Genomic DNA, 23,430 nt, shown 5'->3' on the forward strand with positions numbered 1-23,430 from the left:
TGTTGTTGCATTTTGCAATTTTGTTTATTTTCCGATATAATAGAAATGAAGTCAATCAGATTAAAATGCAAGCTAAATGCTGTAGTTGATATTGTGATTATCAAAAGTCGCAGCTGTAAATCATCTATTGAGAATAAATAGTACATAAGATGGTTTGTACCATACACTCTACAACACTTGATGTACGAGGATATTATAAAATATTGTTATTATTATTATTATTACTAATTTAGCCAGAGAATAAATTCTAAGAGTAAAGTCTTAATATATATATGTAAGAAGTAGGAAAGTTATATTCGGCTGATGGCGAATCTCGGTTGCCCACCACCATTAAAATCTCTGGCGTTTCATGCTTTTATTTACGGCTATAAAAAACTGAATGAGAGAAGATGTTGTTAAGAAAACGTTATTCTACCATGTCATGGCGTCCATCATAACCAATTTAGAATTAACCTACTTCGCTTTTCGCATTCCGCTCTCCAAGTCCTTTTATTTGATAGCCATATCGATGATATGTTGTTAAAAACACATTAATCCAACACATTTATTTTCGAATTAACGCATTTATTTAGGCATATAATATGTCTCCATTTGAGGTATGCACAAAATACGTTCTTGCTCATTTTATAACTAATAAGCGCAGAAAAATGGAGGGTTGTGCTCTGACTAACCTGGCCCACTTTCAATAACAGCTTGCATGCAAGAACTTCCAAGAACTGCCAAATTTGAAGTCAATAACTTCATTTTTGCGACAAGGATGGTCGCACCGATCCCCACACAGATGGACAGACATGGCTTAATCGACTCAAAATTTCACCCTGATCAGGAATAAATATAGTTCATAGGGCGTCTGAAACATCTTCTTGCCTCCATCCTTGGGGTGGTAGGTATAAAAATCACTGAATTGTTTGTGTAAACCGCGGAAGTGTTCATAATTATTGCTGCATTGAGACAAATGAATTTAAACCTTCTTCTGGGCAAGAGAATGGTGATGATATATCACACTTTGAATAAGTTACACTAAAAAGCCTGTTCTAAGGATCAAACGTGTACGTTCGAGATTAGGTATGGCGATCACAAGATCTAATAATAGTACTTACCTATTGCTATTATTAATAATTTAGCCGGAGAAATAAATTCTGAGATTAAAGTCTTAAATCACTTAAAACCCTAAAGGGCTATCGACGTTATTGAAAATTCCACTTGACTTTGAATTTATTTGTGAAAACAAAACATTTAAAATTTTATTTTCCTAAATTTACTTTATTTCACTATAACATTTTTCCGTTTCATTATTATTTTTCATTTTCATTGGGTTTTTTTTTTTTACATAAAATTAAGTTAAAATAGTTTAATTGCGTTCCTGTTTTATTATTATATCGTTCTTGTTACGTTATCATTTTTATTATTATATTATTTTTAATACCTAAAAATTACTACTCGAATATTAATTGATTCAAAAAGTTGCCTAAAGTTTCAAATATTACAAAATTGTTGTTATACTTTTGCTTGGGGTTTTTTTTTTTTTTGGTTTTTTGTTCGGTTGTTGTTGTTGTTTGTTGCTATTAATGTTTAAGAGTAAATGGTTATTACTTCACGGCCACCGCCTCTCACCATAAGAACACGTTCGAGACCCTCTGTAAGTACTTCCAAGAATTCCATATCTATTAAAAGCAAAAAATCAAAAGAAAAAGGGAAACAGTTAAGTTGCGAAACGAAGGCAATCATTAGTACACGCAACTCTTCTTTTACACGGTTCACCAATAATGGCGAATAAGCGAACATTTTGTTTTAGCACGAATCCAAAAAAAAAAAAAGGCAGAAATTTTTTTTAATTCTGATTTTGAAACTATCTCACAACAACTTATGTATATGGAATGAAAGCACAATTGTTGGAATACGGTGATAAGAAGTCAAGTCGGTTTATACCCAGGCTTACTCTAGTGCTGCTTGGCCGTTAATCACGAACGATATTTTTTATTTGAATCAAACGCGACAGTTGTACTAGACATACCTGGCATCTATCTACTGACGGACGTGCATGCTCGTTATCGGGTAGCGATGAGTAGTTGGAAAATTGATTTTTATTCTTAATTTCATTTTTAACTTTTATATATATTGGACTTTCTTATGGACTAAATTTTCATAAAAATGAATGTAATATGGATTTCATTATTCCTTTTTTTGCATGCCTTTTTTGGAAAAAGTATAAAGAACACTTCTACCGTGTGAGAAAAGAGTTGGATGTAATTGTAAAACACTCATACAATTGTTATCACGTGCTGGATTAATCTCCTTGGGTGGACCTGGTAAGTTCATAATAACCAATTGGGCATCTTGTGATTTATTTACAATAACTTCATTTAGTTTAACAGCCGTATGCATTCGACGCACATTCATTTCGTCACTGAAATATTAATGCAATAAGACAAACAAACACACATGTAACGGTTACAAGTTGTTTCTTTTTTTCTCATCACTTACGGTTTCTTCTCTACATAATTTTGATTATCACCGTTGTCATCGTTATCGTCTTTACTTTGTCTATTATCGCTGCCATTGCTGGCGGCTTCATAAGCCTTATTAGTACTGTTTTCCTCATCTTTTGATTCCTAAAAATTGAGTTAATAAATTTAAAAGTTTTTTTTTTTTGTTTTTTTTGAATGACTAACATTTTCGTGTTTTTCTTCAACTGTGGGATCAGCGAAACGCACTTTGGATGAGGTTTTCATACTTTCATGATGATGATCGATAATTGTTTGTACCTATAATATATTTCGGGGAAAAAAATGAAATAAAATAATGTAAATCAGTAAAAAAAATTGATAAATTATTTAAGAGGAAAATAAAAAAAAAAAAAAAAAAAAAAAAAAAAACAAATTTTAACATAAGCTATTTAAAGAGTAAACAATTAATATAAAGAATTTTTTTATAAACTAAATAAACAACAGCCATAAATATAAGTAGATGATGGGCAACTAAACATTATTTCAATTCACAAACACACGCACTTTCTCTTTAATGATTGACAAAACTAACAAAGAAATTTTTTTCAATTTTTTAAACATTTAAAGGAAATTAATTTTAATATAAAAATAAGATAATGTGTGCTGTGTGCGCTTAAACAAGACACAACTCAACGATTTATTTATTGTTAATAATATGAGCATATGAGTGTAATTTTTATTTCTTTGAAACTTATTTGAAACTATTTGGAATAATCTTTGCTAACGAAACAATATTCGAACCACATGCGATGCTAACGAAAAGAAAAGTTTCTCTGCTTTAAAATACATATGATGATGAATACAAAAGGTTACAAGGCAACCATTAGAGCTTCTAAATCCATTGACGAAACGTTACACAGTATTAACCTACTTAACGAGCGGAGTCACAGCATTAAGAGCTTAGTTAATTTTTGTCACTTAAATTGGCAGCAAATTGTGCTTTCGTACTCCTTTTGCTTTTTTATACCCTACGCCATGTGTCGTACAAGGGTATATTAAATTTCAGAAAGACTTGAAATAGACCTATCCTTTATCATACCGATCGATTAAGCATCACTTTTTAAATCGATTAGGATGGTCTGTCCGTATGTCGGTCCGATCAGATCTGTGTAAAGGCCGCAATTTTGTAGATATTTTGATGAAATTCGGTATAAAGATTTGTTTTGGCTCAAGGACAGACTGTGTTGAAAATGGTTCAGTTCGCACCACTTCTACGGGCACTTCTCATATAAAGCCTTATTTTGAAGATAACCGTGGGGTAATATAAGGTATTTAATGCAAGCCCGTGGACCACTAGAGTGTCTTTACTTGCTTTTTGCCATATAAAGAAAATGTTTTATTTATTACATACGCAATATTTCCGCTTTCAATTAAATGCGATTGAATTCTCCGTATGCACTTCCAATCTGATAAAACTTGAGTAGTAAGTAGACGAGAGTTAAATTTGCCAGATTTACTTGTTTGCAGTGTGCTGGTCTGTTAACAGAGGGGAGTTTAAGCATTTCTCGAAGACATCGCCTATGGTTTATTAAAAATTCAAAAGTAGACACGATTGTGGAATGATGACTTCAAACATCGGACTAAATTCTGAAAAGCACTATCACGAAGTGAATATAATGGCCAGTGCTTTTAGATCAAATCTTCATTTTATTTAGATTGGAGAAAATGGCATCATTCGAGATTCTTCTAAGAGAGCGGAATCAAGCCACAATTGGCCGTTATTTGCATGGCTCGATGCAAATTAAATGAATAAAGTAAATTTAAAAAAAATTGGAATGATTAGCAAAGAGGTTGAAGCAATTCCGCTAAACGATCTTACCCAACGTCTCTAAATATTAAAGCGATGACGTAGTCTGCCACCCGAATGGCATGTCTTTCACCTAAGTCATGCAGATGAAGCGAAGAACCGATTAAGTAAACGAAAGGTTATAGGTTATAGACTGAGTTTTACGCCAGCTCACATCGCAAATTAATTGTTAGTCATCCATGTTAATATTTTTTATAAAGAGTAATCGATTTTCGATAATCCAATACATCCTACATCTTGTTCACCAGTAGTGAACGGAATCTTGCCGCTATCCACAAATAACAAAACATTATATGTCACGACAGTGAGATTGCGTTATGAAAATCGGTCGGATATATATTAAATAATAGCCAGTGTATCATTAACCTCAACTGACCATTAATCCAGGACTGAAGACTACCGAATTGATCAACGAAAGTCTTTGTCGGCGTTCTCAATTGTAAGACTCTAACAAGATAATAAAATAATCAATCTCTTAAATCAAAGGGGAAGATCAATTTCTTAAAGAATACGTTGCGGGTCGTGCTAGACTATTTACTAAATTTTGAACTTAAAGCGAACCTCAGTACTGTGAAATAGTTGTAAGGTCCACTTAAGAAAAATGAAAACCAGAAATCGCATTACGATTAAATCGAAATTTTTACGATCTGTCACCAGCATCATTCGCTTGATACATATAACATATAGTAAGATATACATCTTATATCGTAAGATGTACATCGTATACGAGATTGATGATTCTATATAAGTGAAGTTTTTGAAGATGTTCCTTTTGGTAATTAAACCATAAGCTCTTGGAATTCTACCCCATCTTCGAAAGAGCTCCTATTTATTCGCCTCGCTTGTAAACGTTTAAAAGTGATTAATTTATTAAAATCTATCATTTTTTTCTATCTTTAAGTGGATTGTGCTGATTTGATTCAGCGGATCAACTCATTTCCATCGTTTGATGGAATAATCCGTAACGGATGCAATGTATCGCTGTGTACTGTGTATTTTACAGCAATGATGCGCTCGGGTTAAGGTCAACATATTTTAAAACCGCCAAGCTTAAATGATTCGAAAGGAAAGATAAGGAAGATGTCCTGATGTCAATTTATATCTTCGCACCCTACACCAGTTCCGGTACAAGGCTGTATTAAGTTTGTACGGATGTATGCCGTAGCCAGAATGTCGCAAGTTTTGAGGTAATTTGATACAATTTGGTACATTACGTTATTGAAAGTGATTCGGGTCGCGCCATCTCTTTGATCACTCCAAATATGAAGCCTTATTTTGAGAAGTCGTTACATAAATAACTGTATTGAATGAAGTGTTTCAGGGTATTTAATGGTGAGCCATATATATAGTGTTTTCACTTGTGTTGCTTGTTGTTTTTCTTTGTCGCTAAATTTTACTTCACTTTTTCGCTTTCATTCTCGTACCTTTTTATCTTCTCAACTTCCACGAGTACAAAAAAGCGAAAAACGATAAAAAGCTATACATCTCTGACGAGGAGAATTCCGACGCTTCTTATATAAGTACATTTGGTCATGTTTCTAATACATGTCGATCAATTTATAAAAAATATTTTAGTAGGGAAAGGTCTGATGATTGTTATTTTTATATAATAAATGAAACGTTATGATCTTTAATCGCATATACTACAAAAAAAGAAGAATCAGCATTATGCACAAGAATGTATGCAGATAATTATAGATAGTCATGTATGCATTGAAGTTTATGAAGATGAAATATTTGCTGATGAAAATGTTTTAATTGTTGTTTCTTTTTTTTTTTGCTTAAATGATGTGCAATGATGTTCTTGATGTGTATGGTTGTAGTGGTTGGTTGGGAAATTTTTTCTTACTTTAAAAGCTCAATTGATATCATGAGAAGAGAACAAATTTATAAAACGCGCGATGATATATAAATATGTTGAGAGAACGGGAGAGAGTGAGTGAGAGTGAGAGTGAGAGAAAGGAAGGCTAGTAAGCGAGTCTAGAGAGATGAGGAAATCATAAGGATATGCACTCTGTTGTTGTATTTTTTTTTTTTTTTTTGCAACTAAAGAAGAATTCCAAGAGCAAAATACAAAAAAAAAAACATACACACGCACACACGTAAGTTCAGGCATGTATTTTGTGCATTAGATAGACTCATGTACTCAATCAACCAAACTAAATCAACCAAACACATAGGAAAGAAACATAAGGAAAACGAAATAACTTTTGAACATAAGAACAACTTGTAAGGAAGAAGACACTGCAATGCATTGCACACATTTAGTTGATATAAGTAATAGTAGGAGAGTAGTAGTGGTAGTAGTAGTAGTAGTGGTATGGTGGTAGTAGTAGTAGTAGTGGTAGTAGTTATAGTTAAAATGTAGAAGTAGAGAGAAAGAAATAGAGAGAAAGAGAGAGGGAGAGAGAGAGAGTTTGTTTATTTTTTACCAAAGGCATCTTATCCTCCCCAGTGACTGGCTTCAAGTCCACTATATTCTGTAACACATTGTTGTTGGTCATTGTTGTTGTTGTTGTGTTATTATTATTATTATTATTATTTTTTTATTATTATTTTTTTTTTATATATATATATAGAGATACAAGATTAATACAAACAAATATACATAAGAGTCATTGTTTATATGTGACCGCACTCAATAAAAAAAAGAAAAAATTAGAAAAAATGAAAACAAAACACTGATGATGATAATAATGATATTTGTGAGGTTGTTTGCAGTTTGATGCACCATCGATAAAGTTAATGTTGTTAAGGCGGGAAAAAGAACAAATATGAGACGAGAATGAAATTATACGTAAGAGCACATATATGAACGAGTGTATGTTTATGACCATGAATGTGGACAATTTTCGTGTCACTTCCGATTCCTTTTCATCAAAGACCTTATGGCTAAAGGAACGAGCGAATAGGATATGATGACATAAATGATTCTCTTTTTTTTTTTTTTTAATTAAATAAAAATAAATACTTACAACTTTAGAGTTCTCCTTGCGATTTAATCTTAATTCACGTAACATTTGATTTCTTTGCTCCATCATTAGTGTCCGTTCATAAGTGTAAGCCGATATATCACTGTTCATCTGAATAGTAGGAAAATGGAGGAATTTATAAATTACAATTAAACTTTAATTATTTAAGTGCTAACCATTTCCACTACTTCAACTTCTGCTTCAATGCGAAGGTGATAGAGGAATGTTTTCAAATCTTTTTTCATTTGTATTGAATTGTCCTCCATTTGAGCGACCGTAAATATGCGCAACTTACAATTTCTCCAAGTACGATGTTGCTTCAATAGGAAAGGCAGAAGCATTAAAAGACCGCCGTCGTGTACAATCCACCAGATATCGATATTGCCACCAATCTATAGAGTATCTCACGTTAATCGAATTAGATGAACGAAAAGAAAGACGGATGACTGACTAACTACCTTATGACTGGATTCAGGGAAGAAGTTAATGCCTTTCGGCACCAATAGGGCCATATGACATGCAGCTACAGTGCGTACAGTTTGTATAAAGATTTTCCAAGTAGCCTTCCCATCTTGTCGCCAACTGTAGGGCCAGCCCACAATTACAGTATTGGGTTTCATGCCGCCCAAGCCAATTGTTTGTATACTAGTAATATGGCGATGGAATATCATTTTCATTTCATTTAAGAGCAATTTGCGATTTTATAAAAACTTACACTGAACTTAGACCCTCGCCAATCTCATGAGCCACCAACACGTCGCAAAATCCTTTAACCTTTTCATCGTCCATTAACTTCCGCAAAGCTTGCTTGGCTTCAACAGCCCGGCCGCCGATCTTTGTGTGATCTCCCTGTATAACTGAGACGCAAATTGTTAAACCTTTGCCGGCTTTAAGTTGCGTAGCAAAGGCAAAAATTTTACGATATTTTGGCATAAAGTTATCGTTTAATTTCGACAGGACCAGAATTTGTGGACGCCAATTTTTGGTATGCGGTGGACCTTCTTCTAAACGTAGTAGAGCGTATCTAGCGGCCGTTAAAGCCATACCACGTATACCGTCGCCCCATTCTTTTTCGGCTCTGTAGAAAAAGAACAAGTAATAAATTTATATTTGGCGGCACGGCAGGAGGGTGGGGGGTGGGGAGGGGGTTGCGTTGGTTTATCTTTTATTTATCTTTACGGTCGAGAAATGACATTTGCACATGCGGACAGAGGGACATGTCTAGGTCGATTTAAAATTGATATTAGTGAACAATAGAGTGTAAGGCTTCGTTTTGAGTGTAAACCATTGCACTTACCCTCTGTACTCAATGTATTTATAAATTACTACAGCCATGCCCATTGCGATTAAGGCAAAATACCAAGAGGTCATAAACATCACAGATATGCACAATGTTAAGCCGATGAGAGACAGAGACCAGTGATAAAATTTAAAGCGTGGCCTCCAGTTGGGTGTTCTAAGCAGTGTTTGAACGGCGCACGCCAAGTTCACAAAACCATAACACATTAGGAAAAACATGGAAAGCAAAGGAGCCAAAAGATCCACATTACCTATAAACATAACATAATCCTTAACATAATTTGTGTTTGTTTAGCAAGGCCTTGACTTACCCAGCAGTATGCCGCACTGACATATGACCAGCGTTAGCAAGAGAGCTCGAGTCGGTTCTCCTCGCTTAGAAGATACTGAAAATGGAGCTAAAAATGGGATAATTTCATCGCGTGCAATGGCTTGAAGCAAACGCGGTGCTCCAGTTAAACTTTGCAAGCCTGCACCCAGCGTTGAGAGAAAAGAACCAATTAATATAACCCATTGATTCGGCCAAGCAATGTTAGCTACCACCAGTTTACCGCCAATTGATTGACCAAATCTGAAAAATTATAAGATTTCACAATTACAAGTAAATTTAGTTTAGGTAAAATAATGGAACTGTACTTGTCTCTTAACAGCAGATTATCGACTGTGCCAGCGAATAATAGCACACAGGACAGATAGACTGTGCTAGTGGTTAGAATAGCGCAAATTGTGCCGATAGGTATACTTTTTTGAGCATCCGCCAAATCTCCCGATCTATTCGACCCGGCCATAATACCTGTAACGGTAAAATTTTTTCAAAACATTCATGTATTTATTGAATTTTTAGTTAACGGACCGGTTACTGAGGGAAAGAAGATACCGATGAGCAAAGTAAATGAAGTCGTGATATCGTTTATAACTTGATTGTAAGTAGATGGGGCCATGTTATCAATATCGACTGAACTATCGCCATAAGATATAAATTGTCCTTTCTGTAAAAAAAAAAAAAACAGAAGGAAAGAGTCAAACAATTATCATCAATAGTCATATGGAAGTGATAGAGAAAAGTTACCTCCAAAAATGATGGCAAAATATTTTCATAAAAAACACCACTAGAAAGGCCTTTAATACCTTTCACGGTACTAACGTTGTTATCTATAAAGAAAGAAAGAAATTTGCGCGTCAACGATCTAAATTTTCAGAACCGTTAGTGCATTCTCTCGACTTACTCTTATAATAATCATCACAATTATCATTGGGACAGAATATGTTATAAAGAAATGTATCATCTTTAGTGCAATTGTCGATGGGTATATCTTTAAGTAATCTATTGCCGAGAACACACATGCTACATAGATAACGATAAGTAGTTAGAAAGATATTCGACAAGATTGTCTATCAATTAAGAAGACTGGAAGACTTACTATAGCTTTTCATTGCCATTAATATTATCGAAGATGCCAACGTAAACGGCTATAATAGAAAATATAACACAGGCCAAGGCCACGGCAGCAAATTTGTTAACAAATCGTACTCCCAGGAAGACAATTAGACCTAGAAATACAAATCGATGTAGTATGTGCTTAAATGATTAATTGACAACACCCACCCATGAATAGTAGCAATACGGTACCGTATACTCTGAAATTGTTATACATCACTTCAGCATCTTTGGTAAAATCGCCAAATATTGAAGCCCACGGTGCCATATACGTCTAAAATGATTAAAAGTTATTTTGCGATAGTCTTCCTCTTTACACTTTCTCGCTTTAAATACCAAAACAATTTCAACCGCGCCCACGACGTACATAGCAGCCGCTAATGTTGTACCCGTGTAGAACAACATACCAACAGCTCCGCCAAACTCAGGCCCAAGAGATCTTTAATTTATTTTATCAAAAACTTTATTTTAAATATTTCTCTTTTTATAAAATATTTCGTTCAGTTCTTAGCTTTTTTCCCTCTTTTTCATAAATTTAACAAAAACAAAAAATAAGAAATATGAAGAAGAATTTAGCAAAAATATTTAAATGTAAATAAAAAGTTTCTTGTGAAAGAGCATTCAATAGAACAATTTCTTGGATTATAAATTCAAACGTGCAATGAAACCTTTGATACCAATCGCCCAGGATTTAGAACAGGATTTACATTTAGATTTCATTTATATTAAGCTTCGGCTACAGTTCAGCTGACAAAGTCTCTCATCAGATGTGTGCTAATCTTTCCGTTGTCATGGAGTTCTTAGTGGAAAGACTCATTGCATTTCTATACTCTGCAGCTTGGCTGTCCGTACATCCCTCTTGTCCGTCTTACGTCTGTCCATCTAAGTTTACATACAAGTGGATAAACTGACATGTTTTGACCCAAGGGTGAACGTCATTGAAAATGGTTCTGATTGGACTGCTTTTTCGCAAAGTAGTGCAACTTTCAGAATTTCGCGACAAAAAACTGCTAAGTAATATTATATTCTAAATTGGTGCGAAAACTTTGGATCGGATGGAGCAATTCCTTGGATCGCTTGCCATATAACTGTTCCTACGGAAACTGAATCTTTATATGTTAAAAAGGTCTAAATTTCAATACTTCTTTACCGAAATGCGTGCACAATAATAATGTGACGTGAAAATTAATCTTAGCGAATTTGGATCACGTAGGACTGTTTCTGGATCACATATAGGAGATCTCATGGAAGGCAACATTGTCTATAGCTATAATGTCCAAGTCTCTCTAACCTAGTTTGCTAAATTCGGACCACGTCGGCCGACATTTTGGGATTTCTTTAATATGGAAAATGGGCCTTTACATAAAAATAATGGATAATTTGTGCTGTATTGTCACGAATATGAATGAATGACTGCATAAGGCGAAATGGTGTAGAATATCTAGCAGTCGGCCTTGCCGTGAGTAAAAGACAAACATTTGTAATTACTATGCGCATCACTGTGTTTTTGGATGAGCTAGGACTATCCTCCTTTACATTGTTCTGCCGTTTTTTTATTCCCCAAAGTAGATTATTCGCCTGCACAGAAGGAAGTTTAACGTTAGCTTAACGAAGAAACTTGTGTGCGCGTCTCTGGATGTTTGATAATTATTGATTGATTATCGAAGCTCTTATTAATTAACTTTTTAGAGAACTTCGGGGATATTTTGAAGTTCGCCAATTGAAGTCCTTTTTTGCAATGGGATAGTTGCGTCAACTCTTGTATGAAAGTTTTTTTTTCATACATCAAAATATCGGACCGCTATACGGCAAGGCCTATGCCGTCCTACCGATGCAGAGTGGCGGAATGTGGACGGGGTGCACATATCACTGAATCCAATTCTTCAAAGCTGGAAAACAGCGAGACTGGGGCAGGCGTATGGGGCTCGAGGTTCTAAACGGTCGTATCACCGGCACATACTCTGTCAACACTTCCAATATACATTTATGCAATCTCTGCATGTGCCTCGGAATACTTAAAAAGGCAGGGCAGGAGAAAACTAATCTGCATTCACTTCAACAGTCAAATTATTCAAAAGGCCCTAAAATGCCCTCTAATAATCTTTAAGGTGATGTTGGAGTGCCTTCAAATCCTGATAAGCTAGGGAAGCGCAATGAGGTGCACCTATCTTAGATATCCGGACACTGAGGCATCGAAAGCAATGGAAGGACAGAGTGTCTAGTCAACGGGGGAGCCCGAAAGACTTTGAGAGGCCCGGAACCTTTCTGTGGCTACAGGCCGTTTCTTTTTCCTTGGATAAGATGGGACTCATTTAATGCCTAAGTATTCAACGATTTTCGCCTCTGGGCTAAGCACAGTCAGCACGAGATTACGCGAAAGGCCGTTCCCAAACAGTCTTAACAGAGAAGCGATATTCTTCAAGCAGCTATTATTCAGGGCAGCGCAGCTTCCGTTTCTAAAAGTTCGAGCCCATAAATCCCTGGACTATACAACGGGCGACAAAAAACTTTTCTTGCATTTGGATTGGTCCTGGCGTGCTATCCAACCTTTTCTCCATCGGTTTACAGTACACAAGGATAAATATATATGTACATCGCAGCTCTTAGCCAAACTCTCGGATTCTAAAAAAGTCTGTGGAAATCACGTAAGTCTCAGAATACCAGACTGCAAACAGACATTTTTTACCACTCTTCATAGTCTTTTTATTGAGTCCATCCAAAAATGCAATGTAGTTTAGATATTGTTCATTTATTCGTCAGCTTTAGTAATATCTTTGCGATCAAAGAGATTAGAAGAGACATAAAAGGAAGGGTGATAGGTATCAAAAGATTTTGTTAACCCTGCACGTAGTTATACTCCAGAGACGGGATAATTTCGCCACATATGAGGAACTTGCATTCTATGAGAACTGAGGCCCAAAGGAATGGAATCTATATGGGCGCGTTATATCCTTAAAACCGCCTCTGTACTGTGATACTTCTTTTCTTATTTACCTTGATATCATAAAGTAACTGCCACCCGCTGGCACCACACCGTTCGTTGCTATAGCAGACATTGAAATCGCCGTTAGCATTGTCTAATATTGAAAAACATATGTATATGTATATATGTATATCTATATATAAAAAAAGCTTTACATATTTTCATTAGGATGCCTTTTCAAAAAATGTAATTACGAACTAAGCCGAACCGCATAAATGAATTTTTGTTTATTTTGCTTATGAATACATTTTGCTAAGTTACGATCTTTTACTTGTATGCACATATATATGCAATACATTATTTATGCATGCATGTATGTATGTATATATGTTTATATATATTAACTAATACAGCCATGAACTTATACATAGCATACGCTTTGTCAGGAGGAGCAAAATTCGGAAGATGTCACCGGAGAGCCTGATGTTCTATATCGGAAAAGGAAAAGACGCAGCACGAAGCTTATCGATAGTAGCAATGAATCGCATATGTTGAGAATATCTCGGTAGCACTTTTTCAGAAATGCATACAAAGGGTTCAAAGTTATAGGCGATTGTCGATATTTGTCCGAGTTTGTTGCTGTTTCTTTTGCTTTGTCGACCTGACTATGAAGAAATTGAACCCATTTTTTAGCCTTGCATTGTTAGTCGATGAAGGACGATTTTTGTAACTGGTGCATTTCACACAAGTTACCCGTCAAATTGACGTGTTTTCGGATAAACAATGCCACATTAGTATTGAAGTAACAAAAGTGGGCGTGTCGCAGAAAAAACGAGTAGACATGTACATTTGCCGTATTGTACTTTCTAAAAATATCGACTTCCTTCTGCTAAATCTTGACAATGAAAGACGCGTCAAATTGTCGGATGCCGTAAAGCGCATTTTTATTTTTTGTAGCGTGTGCTATTTATGTGACCATGACTGCCTGTGCAACTGTGTACGTGTTTATCAAAGAGGATTAAAAAATCAAATCAATTCTAACCAAAATTGATTGATAGCAAAAACTATCCACACATGCATGCATATGCAATTATATATTCACATATATCATAGAGCAGATGCGCGGATTCGCTTAGTACGTATTTCAATATTAGTTCATCAGTAACATTGTTTATACAAATGCACAAAGTATTACAAATATTATTATTGCTTGTATATATGCTGCATACGTATATCTTAATATGTATGCACATATAATGCACGCGATGATGCCGGTTATGATGAAGGATAATTACCACACAACAGCAGGTCAGGACAATCAGAAAGCCACAAACAGCTCCGGCCGTACCAACAACCCATGTTAAACGGATGAAAAGAATAACACCGAATATGTTTTGAATACAGGGTAAATAACAACCAATCAGTGTACCTGTAAGTTACATAATAGCGGTAAAAGCGAAGCGCAAAACCACACTCGGTCAGCGAAAATTGGTAAAATAAAAGAAAAGCATGTCGGGTAGCCAAAGAAAATCGCATTTATTTATTGCAATATATATGCTACGCTTACCCATGCGCGCCGAAGGCGCAGGTGCTTTAGCGTCTGGATCCGTAGCGGCTGGTATGGTATTTTCATAATTGGCAAGTGATGATATAAATGTCGATATATGCGGCCTTGTGTCCAATTCATCATCGTATAAATATAAATTTGCTTCAATATTTGGTTGTTGTTTTTCGTTGTTTTCATCTACTGTCTGACCATCACATTTTTCTTAAAAAAAAAAAAAAAAATTGGAAAAAAAAACAACAACAACATAAATCAAATAAATAAAACATAGCATTAAAGTGCAATATATATTTTTTTTTTATTCATTGTCAAAAAATATTGTCAATTAAGTGGTTTATGATCGCGGCTTTTTCAAACACACGGCATGTCGACTAATAAGCGAGGGAAGTTTTCAAATGATAACACCAATCATACAATCACGCATACATATATATATATATATATTTCTATGAAAGAGTATTAACGGCTTAATATTGAGAATAAACACATATTGTACCTAACTATCAATATATTAGGTAGTCCGGAAATATGTTCCGGTCTTCCCCTGAGAAATAAAATAATTTTTTTCTTATATAAGGAATGCATTCGTTTGTTTTGGATGAATTAATTTTTCTTCTCGATCTCAAGAATCGTTATGCGTTGATCGGTCTTAATAATAACGTTTAGCTGATCGTCATGAATGATATTTGGACTACCAGGACACGCAAAAATTTCCAGAACGAAATTTCGCAAACCAATTTTGTCAAGTGCATTAGTTCCATACAGGGAATATGTTTCTCTATGTGCTTCTGCAGTACGCTTAACTTTTTTCCAAACCCAAAATATGTCTTAAATTCTCTAAATTCTAAATATGAAAGAAACATAATTGTTTTTGGTTTATATTGCACTGTAGCCACATTCCTTGACCGATTTGGCCCATTTCCATTTCCAATCTAGCTGCTAGAACTTTTAGTGCGTTTACGCACTTTTTGAACCTGAGATGTTAATTTTTATTCGAAGAATGTTCACCAAAGATATTACAAAGATGAGTAGACGATTAGGTACACAGACGAACAGACGGACAGGCCTATGTGGATTCCAAATATGACACTGTAATATGTGTATTTAATGGGGCCTCCGAAGCTTTCTTCTCGAAGATGCAAATGTCTTGACAAAATGAATATGCCCCTATCTTTGGATGGCTGGCATAATCAGCTTGGGATGAATTTTAGGCATTCTATGTTCATTTCTATCTGAATGAACCATCCGCGATAATTCTTACGAAAAATGTTTCCAAGACTCTAACTTGTGACACCTGTAGGCAATTTTACGTAGGCATGTAGATCAAGTAGGTCAGGAATTCGAATTTTTTGATTGCAGTGAGTTAAACGGAGTTTTGGTTAATCATTAATCTGGAGTGAATGTATATGCATCAATAACTAATTGGCATAATTACTGCAAATTTAAGGACACACCATCCATATGAACTAAGAATTCTGTCCAGCCTATGAATTCATTTGATTTATTGGATATCCGATAGGGGTGTTCAAGGAGCACAAAATTTTAATTTTTTCACAAATTATCCTCTTTCCGATGGTGGATATGAAATATCCCAGATTTGCCATAAGGTGAACGTATTTTTTACCGAAGTCTTGTCTTAGGATATTCAAAGAAAACGCATTCGGGAACACATTTCTGAATTGATTTAATTATATCGGCCTGGTCATCGTTCCGCCCTCAGAGGAGCTTTTGATAAAGTTAGTCATGATCTACAAATCCGATTCCGCTTTTGGTTTACCTATTCATAAATAATCTCTTTAATATAATTCAACATTCGGGTCTTCTAACGTATGCAGGCGATGTTAAGTTTTCTTATTTTTCACACAACTTCGAAAGCTTGCGTCTCCTTAAATCTGATTCGAAAAAATGAAAATTTATTTTTTTCAGTAGAGTGTACGCCATCACTTTCAACTATAGTTTATATGGCGGGTCTTTGGACTAGATTTCGTCGTTTGACAATCTTGGTGTAATCTCTGATGATAAACTCATCTTTAGACTGCTTATAAGCTCAGTTGTATGTAAAGATAGACAGACGTGCATTTGGTTTCGTTACAGGACGGACCAAAAGTTTTGACAGCCGTTAAGTAACGAAACGTCTCTACACCGCTTTGATGTATCCTCCACTTGCATATGCGTTGATTATTTCATCTCCCAGTTGTCACGACTACGTCGTGTGTTATAATATGACTGAAGCAATCCAAAAACAATTTCTCCGGTTTGCTCTGTTCGAATTGGAATGGGATACTAGCAAGACATTACCACCGCATGGACTTATCCAAGAGGACACTATGCTACTGGTCTTACTCGGCAAGCATGAATTTAACACTTCTTCAAGGATTTCAAAGAATTGCCCTTCTCGCTGTGTTGCTATGGAAATGATTAGGACCTGTTTGATCTCTTCCGTAACAATTAATGATTATCATTACCTAGTCTCAATAACCGATTCAAATGAATAAAGTAAAAGCTCTTTATTCGCACGTCCTTCATTCGCGGATTAAAAAAATGCGACTCAATTCCTATATTCGCGGCTATAAATGGATTAATCCAGGCCTTTAAGGTCTATTACATTGGACGAACCTTCGAAATCATGTTGGACAATATGGAATGTAATCCTGATATGAATGTTAGGGAACGCAGGAAGAAATTTGTTATAGCAAAACATAGCCGAAATCGCGAATGGAATAGGACGAGATGGGTTCGAACAGATAGAATCAAGTGACATTCAGGAATTGCTTGAATCGCAAGATGAAGATTTGATCTCAGACCGACTTGGAGGAAATGTTAAATTCACAGCCCATTGAAGAAGAGCCTTCAACAAGCACTGGAAACGTCACATTTAATTTGAAAAAACCTAGTGAAGGTATCAGAATGGCACATGAGCTACGCGATTTCTTTATGAACATTGACCCGTCTATGGAACGAAGTCCTATTTTTGAGAGGCGAATTGCTAATGCGACTACTGCGTCTCAGTCTGAATTGAAGGAGCTTTTAAAAACTGTCAAGCAAGGGAAAATTACAGAATTCCTTCAACCATTGCCTAGGCCTTAAGATAATTAATCGAAATTTTCAAAAACTTCAATTAAATTGATTTTTTTTATTTTGTGACCTAGGAACGTATCCCCTACAATCCCATATAAATTACCATTCCGTATTCACGGTTTCTGTATTCACGGCATATTTATGGAAGGTATACCCCGCGAGTAAAGAGCCTTTACTGTGCATAAAATAGTTGATGCTTAACTTATGCCATTAAGATTATTCTGCAGTACTCAGGGTTAATTCGTCTTGGAAGTCTTGCTTTGTGTTAAATTGATTGTACGTGAAATATCTGGCTTTATGAAAGAGTCATTAACTTAGGCGCTTAGTTTTTCGTAGATTTAATTTCAACTTTTTCACCCGGCATGTAAGTCACTAACTTTTATAAGCCGGACATTCTAAAAGGGAATCAGTACATTTCACTAAATGATTGAACTGAACTATTAGTTGAATTGAATATAATCGTGTTATAGGCATCTAATGTTACGCTCTGTAGATATAACTCGTTCTCAACTCGATACAGATCGTGTAATTGCGCATCTTTATAAGGTTATTATGCATTGTCGGTATATTAACGCAAACAAAGGAACGAGAAACTTTTTATAGATGTTTCTAATTAAAGAGTGTCCTCGCGGAAACGGTCAAGTTTCAAATATGTCCGCAACAAGGGAAAAACTCTTATTTATATCCTAGTTTATCTCTGCATCATGCTTAAGGAGTTCTGTGGCTAACAACGAAACTTTTTTACAATTTTCATCAGGTCAACCCAGAGCGAAGGATTCTATGTAAAATGCTTACGATACGTTCTTACGTTTTTATTTCTTAGCTTACGAAAGAAAGTTTTCTTGCGCAATCGTGCGAAGCGTGTTTTCTGCTTTTAAGCAAAAATTACAAAAACCTTTTTAAGTTTTAAGATCATACAACATTGTTGACGGTATGCCAAAATGGTGTTGAAATGTTTTTGCCGCATTCTGCGGCCGCAAAAGTTCAAAAGAAACAATGCCTATAAAAAACATGCAAGCATAATGTGAAGAGACGGTAATGCGGGATGACAAGAAAGTCGGCAAAGAACAACGATAGAGGAGTAGTTGAGTGCGGAAAATGGGGGACGGTGCACGTAAGTAGCACACGTGAGTTTCGAGTTGTACCAGCGAACCATTTAATTTCTTGGCAAAGTATTAAGTAAGCGAGGAATTGTTTAGACCCGCTTGCGAGAAATAAACAGCGATAAGGAAAGCGCCGTCTATTTTACATAAAAGGCTTGAAAATACAAAAAAATACTCATAGTCCGGCAACGCTGTTCATTAACGCTTTCATTTTTCTTAACTTATTTTCGGAATGAAACGTTAAAGATTACAGTTTGCTGTCATGTAACGGCATACTTTTAGCGGAGCTCTTATATGAGAACCGACACAGTCTAAATATATTATAAATATGGCTTTATTATCTTCCTAAAATACTAACAATCGAACTTTGACGGCATAAAGGAGTGTTCTTTGCTAAAACTAATATCGCGAGGACAATCTTTTTTAATGAAAAGTAAAAGCCCGAAGGGTGAAATTTATTCTAGAACTGAATGAGAAAATTTTTTACAAAAATATTCCAGAATTTGGAAACTATTTTGATGGGATTAATGCAACAACAAGTAGAAAGTAAAAATTTAAGTTGGTATATCTAGATTTCCCAACAAACTTTTATATGACCTACTTGGTCCGAAATTGTGTCAATAGTTGATTTTTGTGTCAAATTATTATTATGGTCAACTTTTTATCATTAACGGTTGGAAATTTGACGCTTTCGCTATATAAAACCTTGATTTTCGTAGGAAAAGTTATATGGGTTCAAGAAATTGCCACATTTAATCCAAATTTAATCCAAAATCTGTGATATATCGATATGTTAGAGAATTGCAGATTTGTTTTGTACGACTGTTGGAAAAGTAGTCCGATCCTAAATTTCGTTAAACTATGTCCCAAAATTGCGATTGTAAATGAGCATAACAATATATGGGGACACTACACGGACGGACACAGACAAGATTGAATGATCCAGAAAATAACGTTCAATTGTTCGGTATAGTAAAACGTAGGTTTTTCTTAAGCCCTTGTAGACAGGGCGGACGGACTTTTACGACATTGTTTCGTTAGTGTGAGTGTAATCCCGTTTTAAAAGCTCTGCCACGATAACGCTTCACAGGCTTGTACGAAACTTAGTGGCGCCTGCGAAGAAAATGCTTAATAAAAGTTATCAGCACGTGAATGGAGTGTCGTCGAGGCTACGACTCATAATAGATTAGTCGAAAGTCGAAACACCCCTTCATTTACATTGACTAAACAATAGTTTTGAAATAGGACGTCACATAAGGCTGGCTATGAAATGGAACTCAAATATTGTAAAGAGAAGGAAAAATTTAATGAACCTGATTGTCGCCAGCGATCAACTATCGAAACCAAACGAAGTCCACGCATTTTTGAAGAGACTGACAATGATGGGTGGGATATGGGTTATCCGAGAGAAAGATTTTGGTCCAAGATGATTGAATGAACCTGTACGAGCGAAAATAAAACTCGGATTTGCGAGATGTAATCTAATGACCTCAGTCAGAATCATTAGGATTGGAAAACCATCGGACGTCACGATCTAATTCAACATGAGTTAAAGCGTCCAGAATTCATTAACAGTAGCGAGGTTGTCGTGCTTCACAACAATGTCCCACCGTACATATATTAAATAAAACGGTTAAAAATTTGAAAGAATTGGTTTGAAAAGTGTTGGTGTGTTTAGCGTACCGATGGCTATCACGTCTTTTCGGTCTCTGCATCTTAATGATATAAAATTTACTTTCAAATGCAGCCTATGAAATTCAGTTGCCGCAATTTTTCTTCCGGAAATCCCCGAATGTCTACGGCGATGACTTACTTGTGTTACCAGCAAAAGGGCAAAAGTTTATCGTTTAGAGTGAATCTTGTAAAGTTCTTTGAAAATTTAGGAAAATTGTATTTGAGTTCCGTGATGATAACGCCACGAATTTTTTCGCCCGCCTATTGCGAAGTTGTACGTGCAGCTATGACTATATAAATAGATACACTTTGCCATGAGAATACATATTTTTTTTGTTACGATTTCCATGTCGAAGGAATTTTCATAGCTTTGAGACGTTTTTCACTGAATGCGTTTTTTTTTGTCTTTACTCAAACTTAAACTAAAAGTCAAAATCTCTTGCACTTTATTTATTCTCATGGTAAAGTGTCTGCTATTCAAGCGCAATGTTCTTGGCAGCAAAGAATGCAAATTGCTTTTTCCACTTTACAGTAAGTTTACAGGATAGAAAGTCTGCTTTTGAATGGTGGTTTTTTGCAAGGGCTCTTACTGGAACGCCTCTACATAAAAGCCGCCTGAGATGGATTTATTTGTATTCTTGATTGCAGTGCGATTTTATATTCGCTTGTACATCTCTTCGTATATGCTTTTGTTGTACCCCACATAGCATGTGGGTATGAGGATATTCAGTCGATGAGGATGTATGCACCAAGAGCGACTTGAGATAGGTATACAGATTTCCTGAATAGATTTAAGCCTCCGTTGTATTCTATCCACAAGTCGCAATTATTAAGATAAATATTTGATGAACTTTGGTAAAAATTGAAATGGTCTTTAAATTAGGAAAAGATGTAGAAAATCTATATGAGATTCAGTCCATATTTGAATGTCCTCTCAAACAAATTGTCTTACAAATAATAAGGCTTTACTTAGCAACAATGTTCGATGCTACAAACTGAATTGTAAAATAAATTTTGTGATGATCATCGGTTTAACAATTTACTGTGGCAAGTGTGTAAAATTAGTAAATACACAAGTCTTCTCTGGCGACAAATTATCTCAGACTCAAATTGAACGAATTTTAAACGGGCTGTGTACTACGCTATAGAGGGAAAGGTGCCTATCAAAGAATTCCAAGAATTCCCTGCCCAAAAGTGCAGGTTAAGGCTAATATATCGCTGGTGGATAACATAACGAAGCTTCGAAGAAGCTTGGTCTAAGAAAAAAGAGACTGCTTCGATTTCCTGAGTGGAGGGAAAATAGGATGCGGAAAAAATCGCATGGGAATTTGTTCCATATAGTCGAACTGTGCAAGTCAATAAGAGAATAGAGCCGGAGTTGTATTAACAATCAAGTTGGGAAGCTTCCAAAGCTCCAAAGCGAAAGTACGACTGCTGCAACGACTGCTGACACGTCCGAAAGTAATGAAGAATACCACGGTAGTGTTAAGGGAAAGCAAGGCAGTCCCCGTGCAGTTATATTTAATAACAATTTGGCGGAGGAAAGTGATTGAAAGGCATTTAGAGGACTTTTAACTCATAGACATGATGAATTTTGCGTGCTACCGGCGCGAGCTGTCAGTCTCTATAACGATTACCGTATCTAATCTACATAAAAAAATATGGGGTGTATGTATCTGTATACATATTTTTTCATGCAATGTGTATCTACATAATAAATGCGCGTACATAAGTAAATTCTGCCGTCTGCTACATAACATCTTTGTTAGTTTCTATTTTAACCTCATTATTAATGTGCACATAATTCCAAACTGTGTTGAAAAGCTTTTAAAAAATAAGAAAGAAAAGAGCAAAAAGCAAAAACAAAAAATATATATATATATATATATATTGGCATCGTTAAATTAAAAGGAATCGTAAACACATTTCGAGCGCATAATATTCGCGGCCTGTGACCTGTAAAGGCAGAAAACATGTGTATGCGCTCGCATACACAGGAATGTATGTAAAAAGATATATTATGTACAGAATCCGACAGCAGCAGCAACACTACCACCACATTACCACCACAACCACCACCACCACCACCCTCATTAAACAGACGTATCGGAGATGCACGCATACTTACAAAACGTATACGTTTCAATGCACAAACTTATGGAATTTCTACACAGCAATTCCTTTGGCCATTTGTTTTTCAGTATAAAGGCGTACATACCTACAAACGTACATATAATACATATATTTACAATGGCAACAATAAAAGGTTTCTAAGCTTGTATGCACACAAATACACATTTTTTATTTCAATCGTATATATGCGTTTGTGTTCGTTTTCATACACACACACACACACACACACACACACACATCCACACAACATACAAACATCATAGTTTTTATAGAATTAAAAACAAAATTAAAAAACAAGAAAAAAAAAGCCTTAAAACATCGTTATAACTATAGCATGACACACTATTCGCAACCTAGGTCATAAATACCTATATATATATATATATAAGCATACACACATACATCCATACGCACATACTAGCGCACACCTTTATAAAATATAACTACAATATCTCGAATATATGTAGAATATAAAAATATATGAATATAAATATATTTGTTTATGTACGCGTGTATGTGGTTTTCTTCTTCCACTGTAGTATTTAACTCTGTCGTCCTACTATCATGATTAACACAAACGAGAAATGAGTTTTCATCTTAAAAAAGAGAAATAGATTTTCTTTTGTTGTTGTTGGTATTGCTGTTATTATTATTATTATTATTATTGTTGTTGTTTACCCATCTTTTAAGAAGATTATAATAGATGCATATAATACCTATGTACGCGTGCATGTATCTATAACTGGGTAAAGTCTGCTTGCATTGCTTCGCAAGTATCTTTACTAAAGTAATTTTCTTTATATGTGTGTGTATCTATTGTTTTTTTCAATGTTTTCTTCTTCCTCTTCCTCTTCTTATTCTTTTTCTTCTTCATCTTTCTTATTAATACACAAAATTATCGCATAGACATCATTGTGTATGCTTAACGTAAT

General features: G+C 35.3%; 1 protein-coding gene across 3 annotated transcripts in view; it reads right to left on the minus strand.

Annotated features, from left to right (window-relative positions):
- Window positions 1-1,502: 1,502 nt before the first annotated feature.
- The window catches only part of LOC119636120 (solute carrier family 12 member 6), a 41,734-nt gene continuing 19,806 nt past the window's right edge, over window positions 1,503-23,430 (minus strand). For 2 of the 3 annotated variants that reach the window (XM_038031262.1, XM_038031264.1), the window contains 21 exons: window positions 14,514-14,714; window positions 14,242-14,375; window positions 13,018-13,100; window positions 10,360-10,462; window positions 10,192-10,297; window positions 10,007-10,136; window positions 9,812-9,930; window positions 9,655-9,737; window positions 9,439-9,574; window positions 9,222-9,378; window positions 8,897-9,156; window positions 8,584-8,836; window positions 8,002-8,364; window positions 7,745-7,931; window positions 7,463-7,678; window positions 7,290-7,397; window positions 6,747-6,794; window positions 2,673-2,765; window positions 2,485-2,612; window positions 2,268-2,407; window positions 1,503-1,664 (listed from right to left, as the gene is read on the minus strand). In XM_038031262.1, coding sequence (XP_037887190.1) covers window positions 1,573-1,664; window positions 2,268-2,407; window positions 2,485-2,612; window positions 2,673-2,765; window positions 6,747-6,794; window positions 7,290-7,397; window positions 7,463-7,678; window positions 7,745-7,931; window positions 8,002-8,364; window positions 8,584-8,836; window positions 8,897-9,156; window positions 9,222-9,378; window positions 9,439-9,574; window positions 9,655-9,737; window positions 9,812-9,930; window positions 10,007-10,136; window positions 10,192-10,297; window positions 10,360-10,462; window positions 13,018-13,100; window positions 14,242-14,375; window positions 14,514-14,714 — 3,140 coding nt within the window. In that variant the 3' untranslated portion in view covers window positions 1,503-1,572. The remainder of the gene's footprint in view (window positions 1,665-2,267; window positions 2,408-2,484; window positions 2,613-2,672; window positions 2,766-6,746; window positions 6,795-7,289; window positions 7,398-7,462; window positions 7,679-7,744; window positions 7,932-8,001; window positions 8,365-8,583; window positions 8,837-8,896; window positions 9,157-9,221; window positions 9,379-9,438; window positions 9,575-9,654; window positions 9,738-9,811; window positions 9,931-10,006; window positions 10,137-10,191; window positions 10,298-10,359; window positions 10,463-13,017; window positions 13,101-14,241; window positions 14,376-14,513; window positions 14,715-23,430) is intronic. The other variant, XM_038031265.1, reaches the window with a different exon arrangement.

Source organism: Glossina fuscipes, unplaced genomic scaffold (assembly GCF_014805625.2).
Source record: "Glossina fuscipes isolate IAEA_lab_2018 unplaced genomic scaffold, Yale_Gfus_2 28, whole genome shotgun sequence".
Lineage (NCBI taxonomy): Eukaryota > Metazoa > Arthropoda > Insecta > Diptera > Glossinidae > Glossina > Glossina fuscipes.